The following is a 14881-nucleotide window of genomic DNA, read 5'->3' as shown; positions in this document are numbered from 1 at the left end:
CTCTTTGAAACGAATTTCGTTTTGTATTAATTTTATCTTAATTTTAATCCATGTTTCATTATTTTGTATAATCACAACACGTTCAGACATGAACCGAAACTCAGCGTATATAGGCTACTCGCCTCACAGACCTTAACAAATTAGAAATATCCTATATCTATTATCTACAGAAAGCTTGAAATTTCTACTTTTAACCAGAACCATTCAAAACTAAATAAAAGCTATAGGCTAATCCGTAAGAAATGCATTTTTCTCCGGCGCGTTCACTACTGCGAAGATCGCGAGTCAGTGTCAACTTCATCTTTGCAGCTGACACAGAAACACTTGATTATTAATAAACAATTAAAATGTCATAATATATTTTTAACAGCGTTTAGGTGCCGTTTATATGAACGCGTCACCACTGCATGAGAGAGAGAGAGAGAGAGAGAGAGAGAGAGAGAGAGAGAGAGAGAGAGAGAGAGAGAGAGAGAGAGAGAGAGAGAGAGACACACACACACACACACGCAAGGTCTCTCCCTCTCTGCCGTGCGCTCGCTACACGGTTTGCATGCACGCTTTTGCTCGCTCGCTCGCTCTAGATTCGCAGGAGATTTGAACTAATTTCCAGGCATCATAACATTACAAAAGGCAATTGTAATATTTTTTTATTACTATTTTGGTATGATGAACATTCACTCGCCAGTGTGGCGGATAGCCTTTTGAGATTTACTCGCCAAACGGAAAATCAAACGCACTAACGAAAATTTACTACCTCGTCAGATGACGTTTACTACTTTTTACTACTTTTTACTGGCCTTAATTTGCCATAATTTAATTTACTACCTTTTACTACCTTTTACAACCCCGCGGAAACCCTGCATTATAATAACTGACGCTGTCTACACTGGATACAGTATTCAGATGCATGTTCAGTTTCTGATGGACTTCACACACTTGAGTCTGCCGACAACAGGACAAATGGAAGAATGAAAGAACAATCGCTGTAACACATCCAGTTTAAACAGATTGTTTGTGTCACTGTACAGACTCTAAAAGGATCTCAGAGTCGGAAACAAGTGTATTGTTTATTTTGATGGCGTCCCGGATCGTGTCGAATGATTATATGTTTGTTCAGAGCATTTTCTTTTGTAAGCGAGGCACAGTGTAATGGAGAGTTCGCAAAGAAGCTTTAGTTGAAAGATGAAGCAGCAACTGTATTGAGTCTGACAGCAGCTGCATCACAAACCATAAGTAAAAGATTTCATAATGCTTTGTCTGGAAATTATGGTTTTATATGGATAATGTTTTCAAAACACTTACTCGCGTTCAATGGCGAGTGTGCATTGATACTGTTTCCTGTGCAATGACGTCAAAATGAAGGTTGAAAATAATTGTTTTTCCGCATATCTATAAAAAACTTCATTAACATAAGTGAACCTCAAGGAACATATTAAAAGAATTAAAAATCCATGTCATGAGCCCTTTAACAACAGAATGACTGTAAATCTCATCTTCCAAACAAGGAAAGCCAAGGGCTTAAAGAGGAGGAAAATTAGGGACTAGATGCAGATGTGAGCACAACACACACAAAGAGACAGCTGTGTTCTTCAGGGTGCAGAGACAGTCGCAAGCCTGTAATTAAATTCCTGGGGCTTTTAATTGAATTCATCTCGAGGTTTTGATTAACAACAATAAGAGTAATGGGAGCGGGAAATAATCTTAATAAGACCCTTATCTGTATTTGACCATTCCCTCATCCCCCAGTCTCTTCTAGAGCTCTACATTAAAATATCTCTCTCATTTCCCTCCCATGAATGACTTCTTAAATTAGAAATGGTGTGTGTGTGTGCATGTAGAGATATTTTTATGGTTGGAGATAGAAAAAAAAAAAAAAAAAGATTGTGTGGGACGGGCGCTCTTGATTTTCGGCCTGTTTTCTGGCACTTCTTTGCATAGAAGGCATAAGGCAGCAGTTCAACACTGTCAGGAAGAAAGAGGCGGACAAGACAACCTCTGATCTAAATGTGCATATGCTAATGTACAACAATTAATCTCTACAGGAATCTGTACAAGCTTTGTATCCGTGCCACGGCTCTTAAACAACAGCATTGTGGCTCAAAGAATACTTTTTCCAGCAAATAGTTTCTTAAATTTACACCTGTGGCTTGACTAAAATTAACACCTTACAAAATGCAAGTAAATAAAAAATCGATTTACTACTTTTCTTTGGGGGGAGGGGGATTTAGTACATTTTAAAGATAAATTCATTAATCTGGTGCACTTTGAGTTACCCGAATCCGCTGTTAAAAATAAATAATCCACCCGCCAACCGCCCGAACCTATGATATTCTTTGATTTAGATATCTGCATCTGATCATCACATTACAATTATTCAAATTCTCAGTGTTAAGCATGAGAATATGGTAACATGTCACAATTAAGTAGGCTGATTTAAAATGAACATTTATTTAAAATAAAAGTTGTTCTTTTGGCAAAATTACATTTCCTTAATAGCCTAAAAGAGGCTTTCCTCCCTTCAAACTTAAATTGTCAATGTTTCATTACATGACTGTTGGAAAACACTCTTATCAGAATAATTTGTTTTACCTTTATAAAGGACATTTTCTCCCAAATGTTATTAAATGTATGCTCCATCTTTCATTTCAAATTCTTACATTTGATCAATACATTCAATTAGAATAATAAGACACTAGGCTGTTACCAATCAAATGAAATAATTTACATTGAAAAATTACAATTGTATTAAATGAGATTATGAGATTGTTTAAAATATTTTTTGAATATACAAAAAAACAATTGTTGAAAAGAATTACACTTTGAAACTAAACCACCAGTAGGTGGCGGCAGGTGACCGTCTTAATGGGCGAGTCATTGAGTCATTCATTCAAACGATTCGTTTAAACGGCTGATTCACTCAAAATGAGGTAGTTTATGAGTGGGTAATTGAATCTTTGACTCAACCGATTCATTTAAAACGCTGAATCATTCAGTAATGAAACACGGCGGAGTGTTCCTGTGAGATGCGTTATGGTTCTGCTGTGATCTTTGTTTGGAACCATTTTGCATCTAAAATGTAAGTGACTTAATTTTAACTATTTGTTTATTGAACTGTTATGAAATCAGTGTCTCGGTTGAAGCAGCACAACTGTTTTCAACATTGATAATAATCAGAAATGTTTCTTGAGCATCAAATCATATTAGAATGATTTCTGAAGGATCATGTGACACTGAAGACTGGAGTAATGATGCTGAAAATTCAGCTTTGATCACAGGAATAAATTACATTTTAAAATAGAAAACAGTTACTTTCAATTGTAATAATATTCACATTATTATGTTACTGTATTCTTGATCAAATATATGCAGTCTTAGTGAGCATACGAGACTCTTTCAAAAAATCTTATCGAACCCCAAACTTTTGAACAGTAGAAACTTTTGCTAATGTTAGTTAATAAAAATGTTCATGTTCATGTTAATTCACAATGAATTAACTAACGTTAACAGATACAACTTTGTAACTTTGGAAAATGTATTAGTAAATGTGTAGATTAACATTAACTAAGATTAATAAGCGCTGTAGAATCATTGCTCATTTTTAGTTAATGTTTAATGTAGTTACCTAATGTTAACAATTGAAACCTTATTGTAAAGTGTTACCAATATGGTAATATATTTAATAATAACAATTTTCTGTTGTAATTTCTTCACTTTCACACATTTCAACCCTGAGCCTTCGTTTCCACTTGTTTTCAAAGCACTCACCATTTAGACAGTAAATCTCCCCAAGTTTCCAGAATCTTTTCGCCACATTCCTTAGACACGTCTCCAGATCCACTCAATAACGGCTCATCATTATCTGTGAGGACAGTGGGAGAGGTTTCTGAGGTTCAGGAAAATCTTCACACATGCTAAAGTATATGAATTCCTGGAGGACTCTTGAGGTTATGTACATGACGATGTGAATGACAGCCGAGGGCCGCTCACCTTCCTCCTCATCATCCTCCGGAGGGGAGGGCACCATAGAGCCGGCCGTCAGGATGCCGGGGCTCGCTGTTGTCTTCCTCCTCTCTCTCTCCGCCTCGCTCTCTAGACTCACCACTTCATACAGCGTGTCTGAGTTACTCTTCCTCTCCTTGTTCTCCATCTGAGAGCAGAGTGAAGGCACCGTTAGACACAAATCTTTTACAAACCAAAGTCTCCATATGCTCGTTCATACTATGTCCTTGTCTCAAAACCTAGTGAGCACGCAGTCCTCCTAATGGGAATGACTGCTCAAATTGTTGAAAGCAGAAGTGTGACATTTTGGCCAAAACTTGAGTCTGTTAGCTTAACTGTATTTTAGAAACTCAGTGGGTTTTGTGGCACATATTGTTTGGTTCTCCATCAAAAAGCCCTGATCTGTGCTCATCCTCACCTGTCTGAGTTTGAGATAGTAGGTCTCGGTGTAACTGCGTTTGCTGAAAGGCCAGAAGAGCCTCTCGCTGGGTGAGCAGACTCGAACCCGTGTCTCCAGCAGGAACCTTACAGGCTCCTCCACCTCTGTGATCACCAGGTCCACCGCTGTCGTCATGTACATGAACTTATCTGTGTCACACAAGTGAAACAACAGCAGACGGTCATCAAAGCGTACTCGTATTAGAATGATTCACAATCATTTCTTGAATTCCAATAAAGTTTGTCTAATAATAATAATAACAATAATAATTTTCATTATTATTATTGCTGTAGTTGTTCTTCCAAAAATTAAATAATAATGAAATTACAAAATTATTATAATAAAAATGATTTTTACGATTAAATAAAACTCTATTCTATGTGAACAGAAACGTTCATGGATTGAATGCAGATCAAGAACTTCAAACATCAGGAAAAATGAATTGTTACAATTATTATTATTATTATCATTATATATTATTAATTACATCAACAAAAACAATAATTTTTTAACAATTTGTTTTTTTTTTACATCAATGTACAAAATGAGCTAAACAAATTAAATGTATTTTTTAGGGCTGTCAAAAGATTAATCGCGATTAATCGCATCCAAAATAAAAGTTTGTGTTTACATAATATATGTGTGTGTACTGTGTATAATTATTTTGTATATATAAATACACACACATGCATGTATATATTTAAGAAATATTTGCATACATACACTGTATATATATTTATATAGTTTATATTATATATAAATATAATTTTTTTTATATATAAATAACACATTTTTCTTAAATATATACATGCATGTGTGTATTTATATATACAAATTTAATTATACACAGTACACACACATATATTATTAAAAACAAACTTTTATTTTGGATGCGATTAATCGCGATTAATCTCTTGACAGCCCTAGTATTTTTATTTATTACTATTAATAATAATAATAATTTATAATTTTATCATTAAATACTTTGAGCTGTACTCATTGCATGAAAGTTGCTATACAAATAACATTTATTTAATACTACAAATAATTATAAGTGTTAATAATTATAAGGTGTTATACAAATAAGATGTATATTTCGTAAATATAATAATTTTTATTATTAAATATCTTCAAACCTTAGTGAAAAAAACATTTAAACATTTAAAGTGACAATTTTTAAAAAAATAAAAAAATAAGTGAAATGGAGGAGAATAAATACTATTATAAAACAGATAGTTCCGGTCCTTGATTCTGATTGGTTGAGCCGTGTTCGAACATAAACCTGTATGGTAACCTGTATTGCTTTACTGTACAACAGTGCTCTAATCTGATTGGGCAGGCAGCGCTCTAAGAGTGTATGATTTTAAAAACTGAATGTTTGAAGCCCGTCTAATTTCAGTAGGAATGTTCCACATTTTTGGGGCTAAATGCATCTTCTCCAGATCACTTATGGTTTGAATTCCAATTTTCCAGAAATATCAGCATCAGAAGACCTCAAACAATGATTTGGGAAGTAATCTCCTGCAAACTGAGCATGTGTATGGGTCTGTACCTTTAGGCGTCTCCTCATTCACAGCCTGAAACTGAGGAGTGTTGGGATTCCAGCTCCCTGTGATGATGTAAGACTTCCCATCAGAACTCTTGCCCATTGATTCCTAAGAGTTGAGGAAAGCCAAGACAAAGAGAGGATAAAACAAAAATAAAGTCAAACATAATCATGAGATCACAGAAACTGTGGTTAATTCACAATGAATTAACCAACTGTGGGCAGTCCCAGCCAAAATCCTCACGGCTGATCACTGGCACTGCCTACAGAACTAACATGATGGAGGACAACACTTCCAGACTCATGAGAACATCATCACATGGGCCAAGCAAGAGCTGTTTCACAACTGAAATGTTACACGGTTTAGTTGTAGCTATAGGACGCATTTCACCTAAAACATTTTGTCTGTTAGTCCCAAAGAAATGTTTGGCCATTTGTCTCACATGTATCCTCTTGCTTGGTCACTGACCACAGGAACAAAAAATATACACAGACTTTCTTAGAAATGGAATTCATTACATTTTACAAATCAAGAATCCTGCAGACTTTCCTAAAAAGTCAGATAGATAGATAGATAGATTAGATAGATAGATAGATAGATAGATAGATAGATAGATAGATAGATAGATAGATAGATAGATAGATAGATAGATAGATAGATAGATAGATAGATAGATAGATAGATAGATAGATAGATAGATAGATAGATAGATAGATAGATAGATAGATAGATAGATAGATAGATAGATAGATAGATAGATAGATAGATATAGACATAGACAGATATAGATATAGATATAGATATATAGATATAGATATAGATAGATAGATAGATAGATAGATAGATAGATAGATAGATAGACAGATAGATAGATAGATAGATAGATAGACATAGATAGACATAGACATAGATAGACATAGATAGATATAGATAGATAGATAGATATAGACATAGATATAGATAGACATAGAGATAGATAGATAGATAGATAGATAGACATAGATAGACATAGATAGATAGATAGATAGATAGATAGATAGATAGATAGATAGATAGAGATAGATAGATAGATAGACATAGATATAGATAGATAGATCGATAGATAGACATAGATAGACAGACATAGATAGACATAGATAGATAGATAGATAGATAGATAGATAGATAGATAGATAGATAGATAGATAGATAGATAGATAGATAGATAGATAGATAGATAGATAGATAGATAGATAGATAGATAGTTTTATTTAATGCCATGTCAGCATCTAAGGCTATTTTCATGGCAAAAATTAAATTACAAAAATACAAATATCACATAAATACAATAAAACCAAGCAAACAAACACAACAAGTCATAATATACAATATTTTTTAAATTAATTTGGCTGCAGACTTTATTTTCATTTTCTTTTCTTAGAATGGAGAACCTTAAGTGTATTAGTTACAAAAAAACTAAGTCACATTTGGTAAAATTAATACAGAATTAATTTAGAATTTTGCTATTTTTAGCAACAATTTGTAATTTCAGATGTGTCAATTAACATTAAAATGTATTTTAACATGACAAATTTACTTTTTTTAATGAATCATTTCCTTTAACAGCTAAAATTGTTTAAAAAATAATAATTTTTACAGAAAAAAAAATATTACTGTGAAAACCTTTTAATTGTAGCATATAAAAATGAAAAAAGAAAATAGATGAATATTGCATTATATGTTATTTTACTTTTAAAAATACTGTTTTTGCAAGTAAAAACTTTGAATTACCATATAATTTACAGTTTAAAACAGTAAAAGGACATTACCAAAAGTCCACATATGATTATATTTCATGCAATTAGTTTTGTTGAATGCAATATACATTTAAATGTTTTGCTACATTCTGTTATTTAGTTTATTTTTACATTATTTTAGTGTCATGTGTGTAATTTGATCTACATTGTGATCAGAGTTTGATTCAAATCAAATCTAGGATAAAGCAGTGTTTCTCAACCGGTTTGCGAGACTCTTATTTTGAAATACATGTGTGACAGCTGTTGACTCTTCTGTCAGACGCAGTTTAAGTAAAGAGTGCCTGTCAGATGAGTTATTTTCAGGCTATATGTCAGTGTCATAATTTTTACGGTGTCATTTAACTTTCCAATCCTTTCAGATGTTATTCTGTGTTTGCTGTGCGCATGCGGTGTATCACTTCACTATCTAAAGAGCAAATGTAATTACTAGTTACGCTGTTAATTATTAATTAAATTGAAATATAAAATTCAAAAAGTACCAATAAATGATGTAACTGGTAAGTCGTGTTAGCTGGGAAGGATTTGCATTCAGGTATGATGTTTATTCTATTCTTCAGGATCAGTGTTCATATGTTGATCACTTCGGGTGTGATGCATTTTGAATAGAATTTTTTTTTTCAACCTGATGGTTAATGAAGAGAATGTGACTTGAATCATATTGTAGTTACGAAATCGTGAATTGGTCAATCGTTCTGGAAAAAAAAAATGTTTGGTTTTATTATTTTGCCATATCGCCCAGCCCTACGGATAAGTGGAGTTAATCCAAATCTAGAGCTGAAGGTTTGTCTTGCGCCACCTACCAGGTCCAGCAGGTGCATATCACTGTTCTTTACGTTCTTCCCCGGGCTCAAGAGCAGACCAAAACACCTGAAACACAAACACGTTCCTCACTGCAACAGAACCACAGAGGAACTCCGCATATTAACTGTAAAGCTGCACAGTCGCACAGCCATCTGAGTGCGCTGAGCTTGAGGAAACATATATAAACAGAAAAGCACAGCTGTGCATTCAGGAAGGGTTGGCTTCAGTTCAACACAACATCAGTCACCATGGAGAAAAACCATCCTCCATTTTCTCATGGCCCGAAAGGAACACTTAAGCTCAGAAAACACATAATTCAGTGCATGTTTATCATTAATCATTAATAAATGAGAGTTATTGGCTGTAACGGGAGACACGGGGCTCTTCTGGATGAGGATGTCCTCTCAGTGGAGAGAGCCTGTGTCACTGTGTAAAGCACGTACCTCTCGATTGCCAACTCTTTGTTGGACGTCTGCTGAACGTAGATCACAATCTTTTTGTCCATGCCTGGCCGCAGCTTAAAGCTCTGTCTGTCCTTGTCCTTTGATACGGCACTGATGGACACAAAGAAAGTTTTTAAATGCTCTCTAGAGTGAATATCCCAGATTTCACCTCAAAATGACAGATTTCAGAAGGGAACCAGTTATGTTCTTCTACTGGTTCCCCTCAAGGGTGTGTTCTTTCCCCCCTGCTTTTTATTTTGTACACAGATGATTGTAGGAGCACATTTCACAATAGGTATGTGTTAAAGTTTGCAGATGATACTGTGATTGTGAGTCTCCTAGCGAATGAAGAGACGTCTCATGGACCTGTGGTGGAGGATTTTGTCTCTTGGTGTGCAAATTAATCTAAATTTAAATGTATCAAAGACATGATTACAGACTTTGGAAAATCGGCCATTTCAGTCTCTCCTACTGTTATAAATGGGAGGGACATTGAGCTTGTGGACGAATATCGATATCTTGGTATAAGTGATTGATAACAAATTAAATTTTAATGCCAATACTGATGCCATTTGTAAAATCGAATCCGTCATTTCTTACTGCGACATTGTATGGTTTGATTGTATTAGCCTGTCCAATAAAAACAGAACGACTAAGCTGATTAAGACTGCTTCAAAGTAATTGGAGTTCAACAGATATTGCTCCAGGACATTGTTAAAGAACGGGTTGTTAAAAAAGCCTATTCGATAATCAACTGTCCATCACAACCATTACACAAAGAGTTTGTTATGCTCCCATCAGGCCGTAGATATAGAGCAATGGGGGGGAGAACCGAGAGGTTCAAAAACTCATTTATACCAACTGCTATTTTAATGTTGAATAGTCTATAACCATTTGCCTTTTTAACTTGTCTACTTGTGCGTTCTTGTGTGGCACCTGTGCAAAACTAATTTCCTAAGGGATAAATAAACTAAACTGAACTGATTTAGTTATTATTTTGATGACGCTTAAGCATATTTTCCAAATATTTGGAGAATTCACATTATTCTCAAAGGTGATTCTCATCAGATGCTCATTACTGTTGTAAAACTCATTTTTTTAATGAAATTATCATAAATTGAAGATAAAACCTTGTTGTTTTTGGTCAAAAATTATGATTTGTTTTTATTAGGATTATAAATACGATTATAAAATTAGATTAGTCAATTTTTAGTCAATTGCAGTTGATAAGATATTTTTATGTTTTTGAAAGAAGTCTATTTGACCAGAAATGCAGTAAAAACTGCTTAATATTTTTTCTGTGATGAATAGAAAGTTCAAAAGAACAGATTTGTTTTGTAATGTAAATGTCTTTACTGTCACTTTTAATGTGTCCTTTCTGAATAAAAGTTGCATTTAAAAAATCTAAATCTAAATGGCAGTACATATATATTTAGAATAGTCTTAGCAAAAGCGAAGACTAAAACTAAATCTTTGTAAAACTGCATCCCAATGGAGCGAAAGGACCTTTCAAGGTAATTCTGTCATTTTCTCCTGTTGTTTTTATCTAAAGTGACTTGCAGTCCATTTATAACAGGGACAGTCTCTCTGGAGCATCAAGCTCATGCTGATGGAGACACTGGGGTTATTTTGGGCACTTTAGCCCCTTCTTTAAATACTTTTCTCTCTTTTTGCCTTTTCTGTGCAGCATTACAGTGTAAACACACTATTTAGGCCGCTAAAAGGTTTTCAAACTGCTCTATTTTTAATTTAACTGTAATATTATGATTAATACTCAAAATTATAATATTCCACACATAGGGATCTGTGTGTCAGTGCTTGTTACACTGAACAATGCTTCTTTACAGATACGTTAACGTGTCGAGTCGGGTAATGTTTCCTTTGAAGCGAGCTCTTTCCACTGCAGGTCTGCAGCAAATCTGTGTTAATAGAGCTCTGTGCAGGGCGGAGGAATGAGGCGAAGATGTAAGGGATGATAAATGACAGGAAGCATGTGTCGACACTTCAGAGAAAGAGAAGAAGAGGTGGAGGAACTGCAGATTTTTCTATTTTTATCGTTTCCTTCATCAAAACAGGGCTGATTACTTCCGAAGGCTGGATAGCAGAAAATAACACCTAATTCAATTATGCCGTTAGAGACGAGACCTCCGGGGTTAAACACGGATATGTGCGGGGAGGAATCGGGAGACCTGAATGAACTTTAATGGAGGGAGAGGGGCAAGGCGATTCACCTAAACGTGCCCTTCCCATCATCCTCTTTGATCTCCAGACTGACGGTGAAGGTGAAGACGTCGCTGTCTGGCGTAAGGGGCGGACCCTTGGCTGAGAGTGGCGCTTTATTGGCTGATCGGCGGAAAGCTGTGGCAAAGCTGTAGAGTATCCGGCTGACCTACAAACACACACACACACACACACATCTCAGTGATTGGAGTCAAAACAGTCTACAGTGACACAGGGTGTATTACAGTGACTCACAGTCGCGCTGTTCTCAGGTTATCAACACACTCATTAACACACAAAGATAGAAATAGAAATAATATCCTTCAGGATCAGTGTTCATATGTTTTGGGATATTGTTATAGGGTACTGTGGGCTACTAGGACAAATTAGTGGAGAACCACTAGTGTTTCTCCACTGGTTTCGAAGTCAAAAAATTCGTCACCTCCAACACAGCCATCAAATATGTATTCATCACTGTTAAACATAAATTAACAGCTATAAATATTTGAATGTGAAGTGAGAATGAGTCCATGAGTCGAATTGCTCAGGTTAAGTTGAAGCGCATCATTCTACGTCCAGGATGTGCATAAGCGGTTTTGCGTTCTATGATGACTTTAATAGTTTTGTACTATAAAAGGTTTGCTATAAAGCCTATTTATTTGTGGAATATCTAAGTTACACCGTTCAAGGCTGCATCATATCATGCATAATAATAAATGAATTTAAATAACAATAACGGATTTGTCTGCATGGCTGTGTTCTCCCTAAAGCCAAGCATGTCTGTAAAAGAGGAACTGGATCACTTTGGGAGCATTTGGGGATAAATTTAACTTCACAGCTAAGCTTCACACACAGAGAGGAAACAAAAGGTTTGATCATAGAACAAATACTAAAAACATGTGCGCCCCCTTTAGACTAAACCAGAAAACTGCAAGCATTCTATCAGCAAGAAAAAATTCATGATACAAGACTCATGGAGAACAGGTCCAGATTATATTTGACCCTAAAATCAATAGAACATTTTTATCGTTGTGATTTTTATCACAATTAAAATACATTGTCCCCCAGAATTCCCATTATTATAATAAAAAAAAAAAAGCTTGTTACCATAATAGCAAAAACCTTAATAATTTTTTCTAAAAACAGTATTAATTAAATATAGTGAAACAAAATGCATTTTAAAAATATTTATAAATTATTTTTTCCCCAGTCATAACAATATCGAACATTGGAAAATCTGCTTAACTGAAAATATGAAAATAATGTCACATTGCAAATAATTCTTAATGGTCCTAAAAAAGGCTAAATTTTTACTATGCAAAATATATTTTAAATATCATTTTTATAAAATATTATTATTATTATCATTATTTTTATATTTCAGAGTGAAATATGACCTGGACACTTCTTGACAAAAATTCCCTCACAAACTTCCATAACCAATCCATGTGTAGAGTGCAATTGTGTGTGTCTCACCGCCTCCTGGATCTCACAGCGGAAGACGTGGATGCGGAAGATCTCGGAGTTGTAGTGGCTCTCGGTGAAGGCGAAGCAGTCGCTCTCCGGCGTGCCGTCGTGGCCGCGAACACAAAAGAGGATCTTATAAATGGGGTAGTTGGCAATCTCAGTGCTGGTCTGAGGGTCCAGCAGCCTGATGGAATATTCAAGAGCAAGATGCTTTGATGGATCATCTCTTGCGGTGTTTAAACCAATATGTTTCCAGTTAGCTTCACATCGTACCTGACGGTGCCCTCTGAGACTCCGGGCACGGAGAGGGTGACGTCCAGGGGCATCTGGCACTGGCTGCGGAGGATGCTGACCATACGCAGGGCCTCCACTTCACTGCGCGGGGCGTTCACTGATGCGCAGCCTAAATACGTCAGCTTACTGAACACCACGCTGTCCTCGTCCGGGACAGGGGTACCAGGACTCGAGTCAGAGGGCTCATCTACAGGAAGAGATGGGCGGAGAGACACACTCAATCAGAAGACTCTAAATTAAACTTTTACAAAGTACATGTCAACATTTTGGACACACTTTCTCACACTCTTAAAATCCTTTTAATCTGGATGTTTCTGCTTAAATGTTTTAAATTATTTTTGTACACCAAAATAAATAGTGCCTACATATATACTGTATATGCACCTCGATAAATGACCAGCAGATGGCACTACCTGCATATGCATCACACTGACTCTACTTGTCTCTGTATGACAAAAAACATTACATTATTTTACTATTGGCTATTTTTGAATTTTCTGAACACACACACACAAAAAATGGCTTTGAAATGTGGTATCACAAGTGATAACAGACTTGCTTGTGAACAGGCATGTAAAATCAACATGAAATCAAAATTTACCCCATTTAATTCCTTAGAAGTAAAATGGATGGTAAACACCATGTCATGTTCAGGTATTCATTTCACTCTAGTTTGCAGATGTTCTGTACAGTAGCAGGGAGATTTTTGTATTTTTTACCCCTGTAAGATCTCTCGTTGAGTTCGCTCTCCTGAGCACCCTGAACGGGCAGCACTATCTGAAGTTTAGGGGGCATCGGGCTGGACCGTGATGGCGCAGCTGTGGTGGGATAGCCGTGGTCACCCCCTATCAGTTGGTCTGGTCCGCCCACCAGTTCAGTTACCGAAGGGTCCATCAGCACATCTTCCAGCTCCTGCTGTAACTCCTGCTCACTGCCGTTCCCCACGATCTGAACACACACACACACAGACTCATCAGTACAGTCATTCCACGACTCATCTGAAACACATATAGGATGAACAGACTGGACAGTACCAGGCCATACAGATTAATCAGAGGAAAACGGCATATTAAAAATTTCGGCTGTGAGGGACAAACATGTATGTTGTACTGTCAGAAGGTTGTAACCATTTTCACACACACACAAAAAAGTTTATTGGTCATTAGGAGTATTTTCATTGTGTCATCTGCAATGGACAACAAATTTAAGTAACCCACTGAACAGACTGTACGTCTATCCCTCACAGCCTTGTTTTCATTTGTGAAATATTAAATTTGGCCTCTACCGCGATTAACACCAGTAACACCACAGCGTCAGGAGGACGTGTCAAAGCAAGCCTTCCAAAATCATTTGTCCTGTTGTAGCGCAAGCAAGAGTATGTAGGAAACAGAACCGGGCATCAGTTTCCTGTCGGTGACTTGTCTCGTCACACCGCGCTGCATCCCAGTGTAGACAGAATCACTGATTGTAATGATTCTATCTGCGTTTGTCACTTGCTCCACTCGTGTTCAGTGTAGACATGGTGTAAAGCCTATTAGCTGAACATTAGGGCTGTCAATTTAACATTATTTTAATGCAACAGTATCAAGGACCAAGGTTGTAAGTCTAAATGTGCACATTTAAGGCCCCAATATACACCCGGTGAAGTTCTTTTTCATTCTTCACTTAGGGGTAAAAAGAAGTTTGAGATATCCGAGCGGCACTATACTGTCAAGCAACATCCTGACATGGGCCATGTTTAGATGAATATGTAAATATGCTGAAGTTCATCTGACCTCGACGGACTGAACAGAAGAAATGAACCGGAGATGATTTCCACATCAATGGAGGCGGAGCCTCAGAGCCACAACCTACTATTACATCATGGACCAATGG

The 14881-nt window shown here is 36.1% G+C and overlaps 1 protein-coding gene across 2 annotated transcripts in view; it reads right to left on the bottom strand.

Moving 5' to 3' along the window:
* Window positions 1-14881, bottom strand: part of rabgap1 (RAB GTPase activating protein 1) — a 92923-nt gene that overhangs the window by 54014 nt on the left and 24028 nt on the right. For both annotated transcript variants that reach the window (XM_079861429.1, XM_079861428.1), the window contains 10 exons: window positions 13726-13954; window positions 12986-13193; window positions 12722-12896; window positions 11257-11414; window positions 9026-9136; window positions 8582-8648; window positions 5991-6093; window positions 4418-4587; window positions 3988-4147; window positions 3766-3859 (listed from right to left, as the gene is read on the bottom strand). In XM_079861429.1, coding sequence (XP_079717555.1) covers window positions 3766-3859; window positions 3988-4147; window positions 4418-4587; window positions 5991-6093; window positions 8582-8648; window positions 9026-9136; window positions 11257-11414; window positions 12722-12896; window positions 12986-13193; window positions 13726-13954 — 1475 coding nt within the window. The remainder of the gene's footprint in view (window positions 1-3765; window positions 3860-3987; window positions 4148-4417; window positions 4588-5990; window positions 6094-8581; window positions 8649-9025; window positions 9137-11256; window positions 11415-12721; window positions 12897-12985; window positions 13194-13725; window positions 13955-14881) is intronic.

Source organism: Squalius cephalus (assembly GCF_949319135.1).
Source record: "Squalius cephalus genome assembly, chromosome: 24".
Classification (NCBI taxonomy): Eukaryota; Metazoa; Chordata; class Actinopteri; order Cypriniformes; family Leuciscidae; genus Squalius; species Squalius cephalus.
Note: the sequence above shows the minus strand (reverse complement) of the source record. Positions and strands in the feature narration are given on the sequence as shown.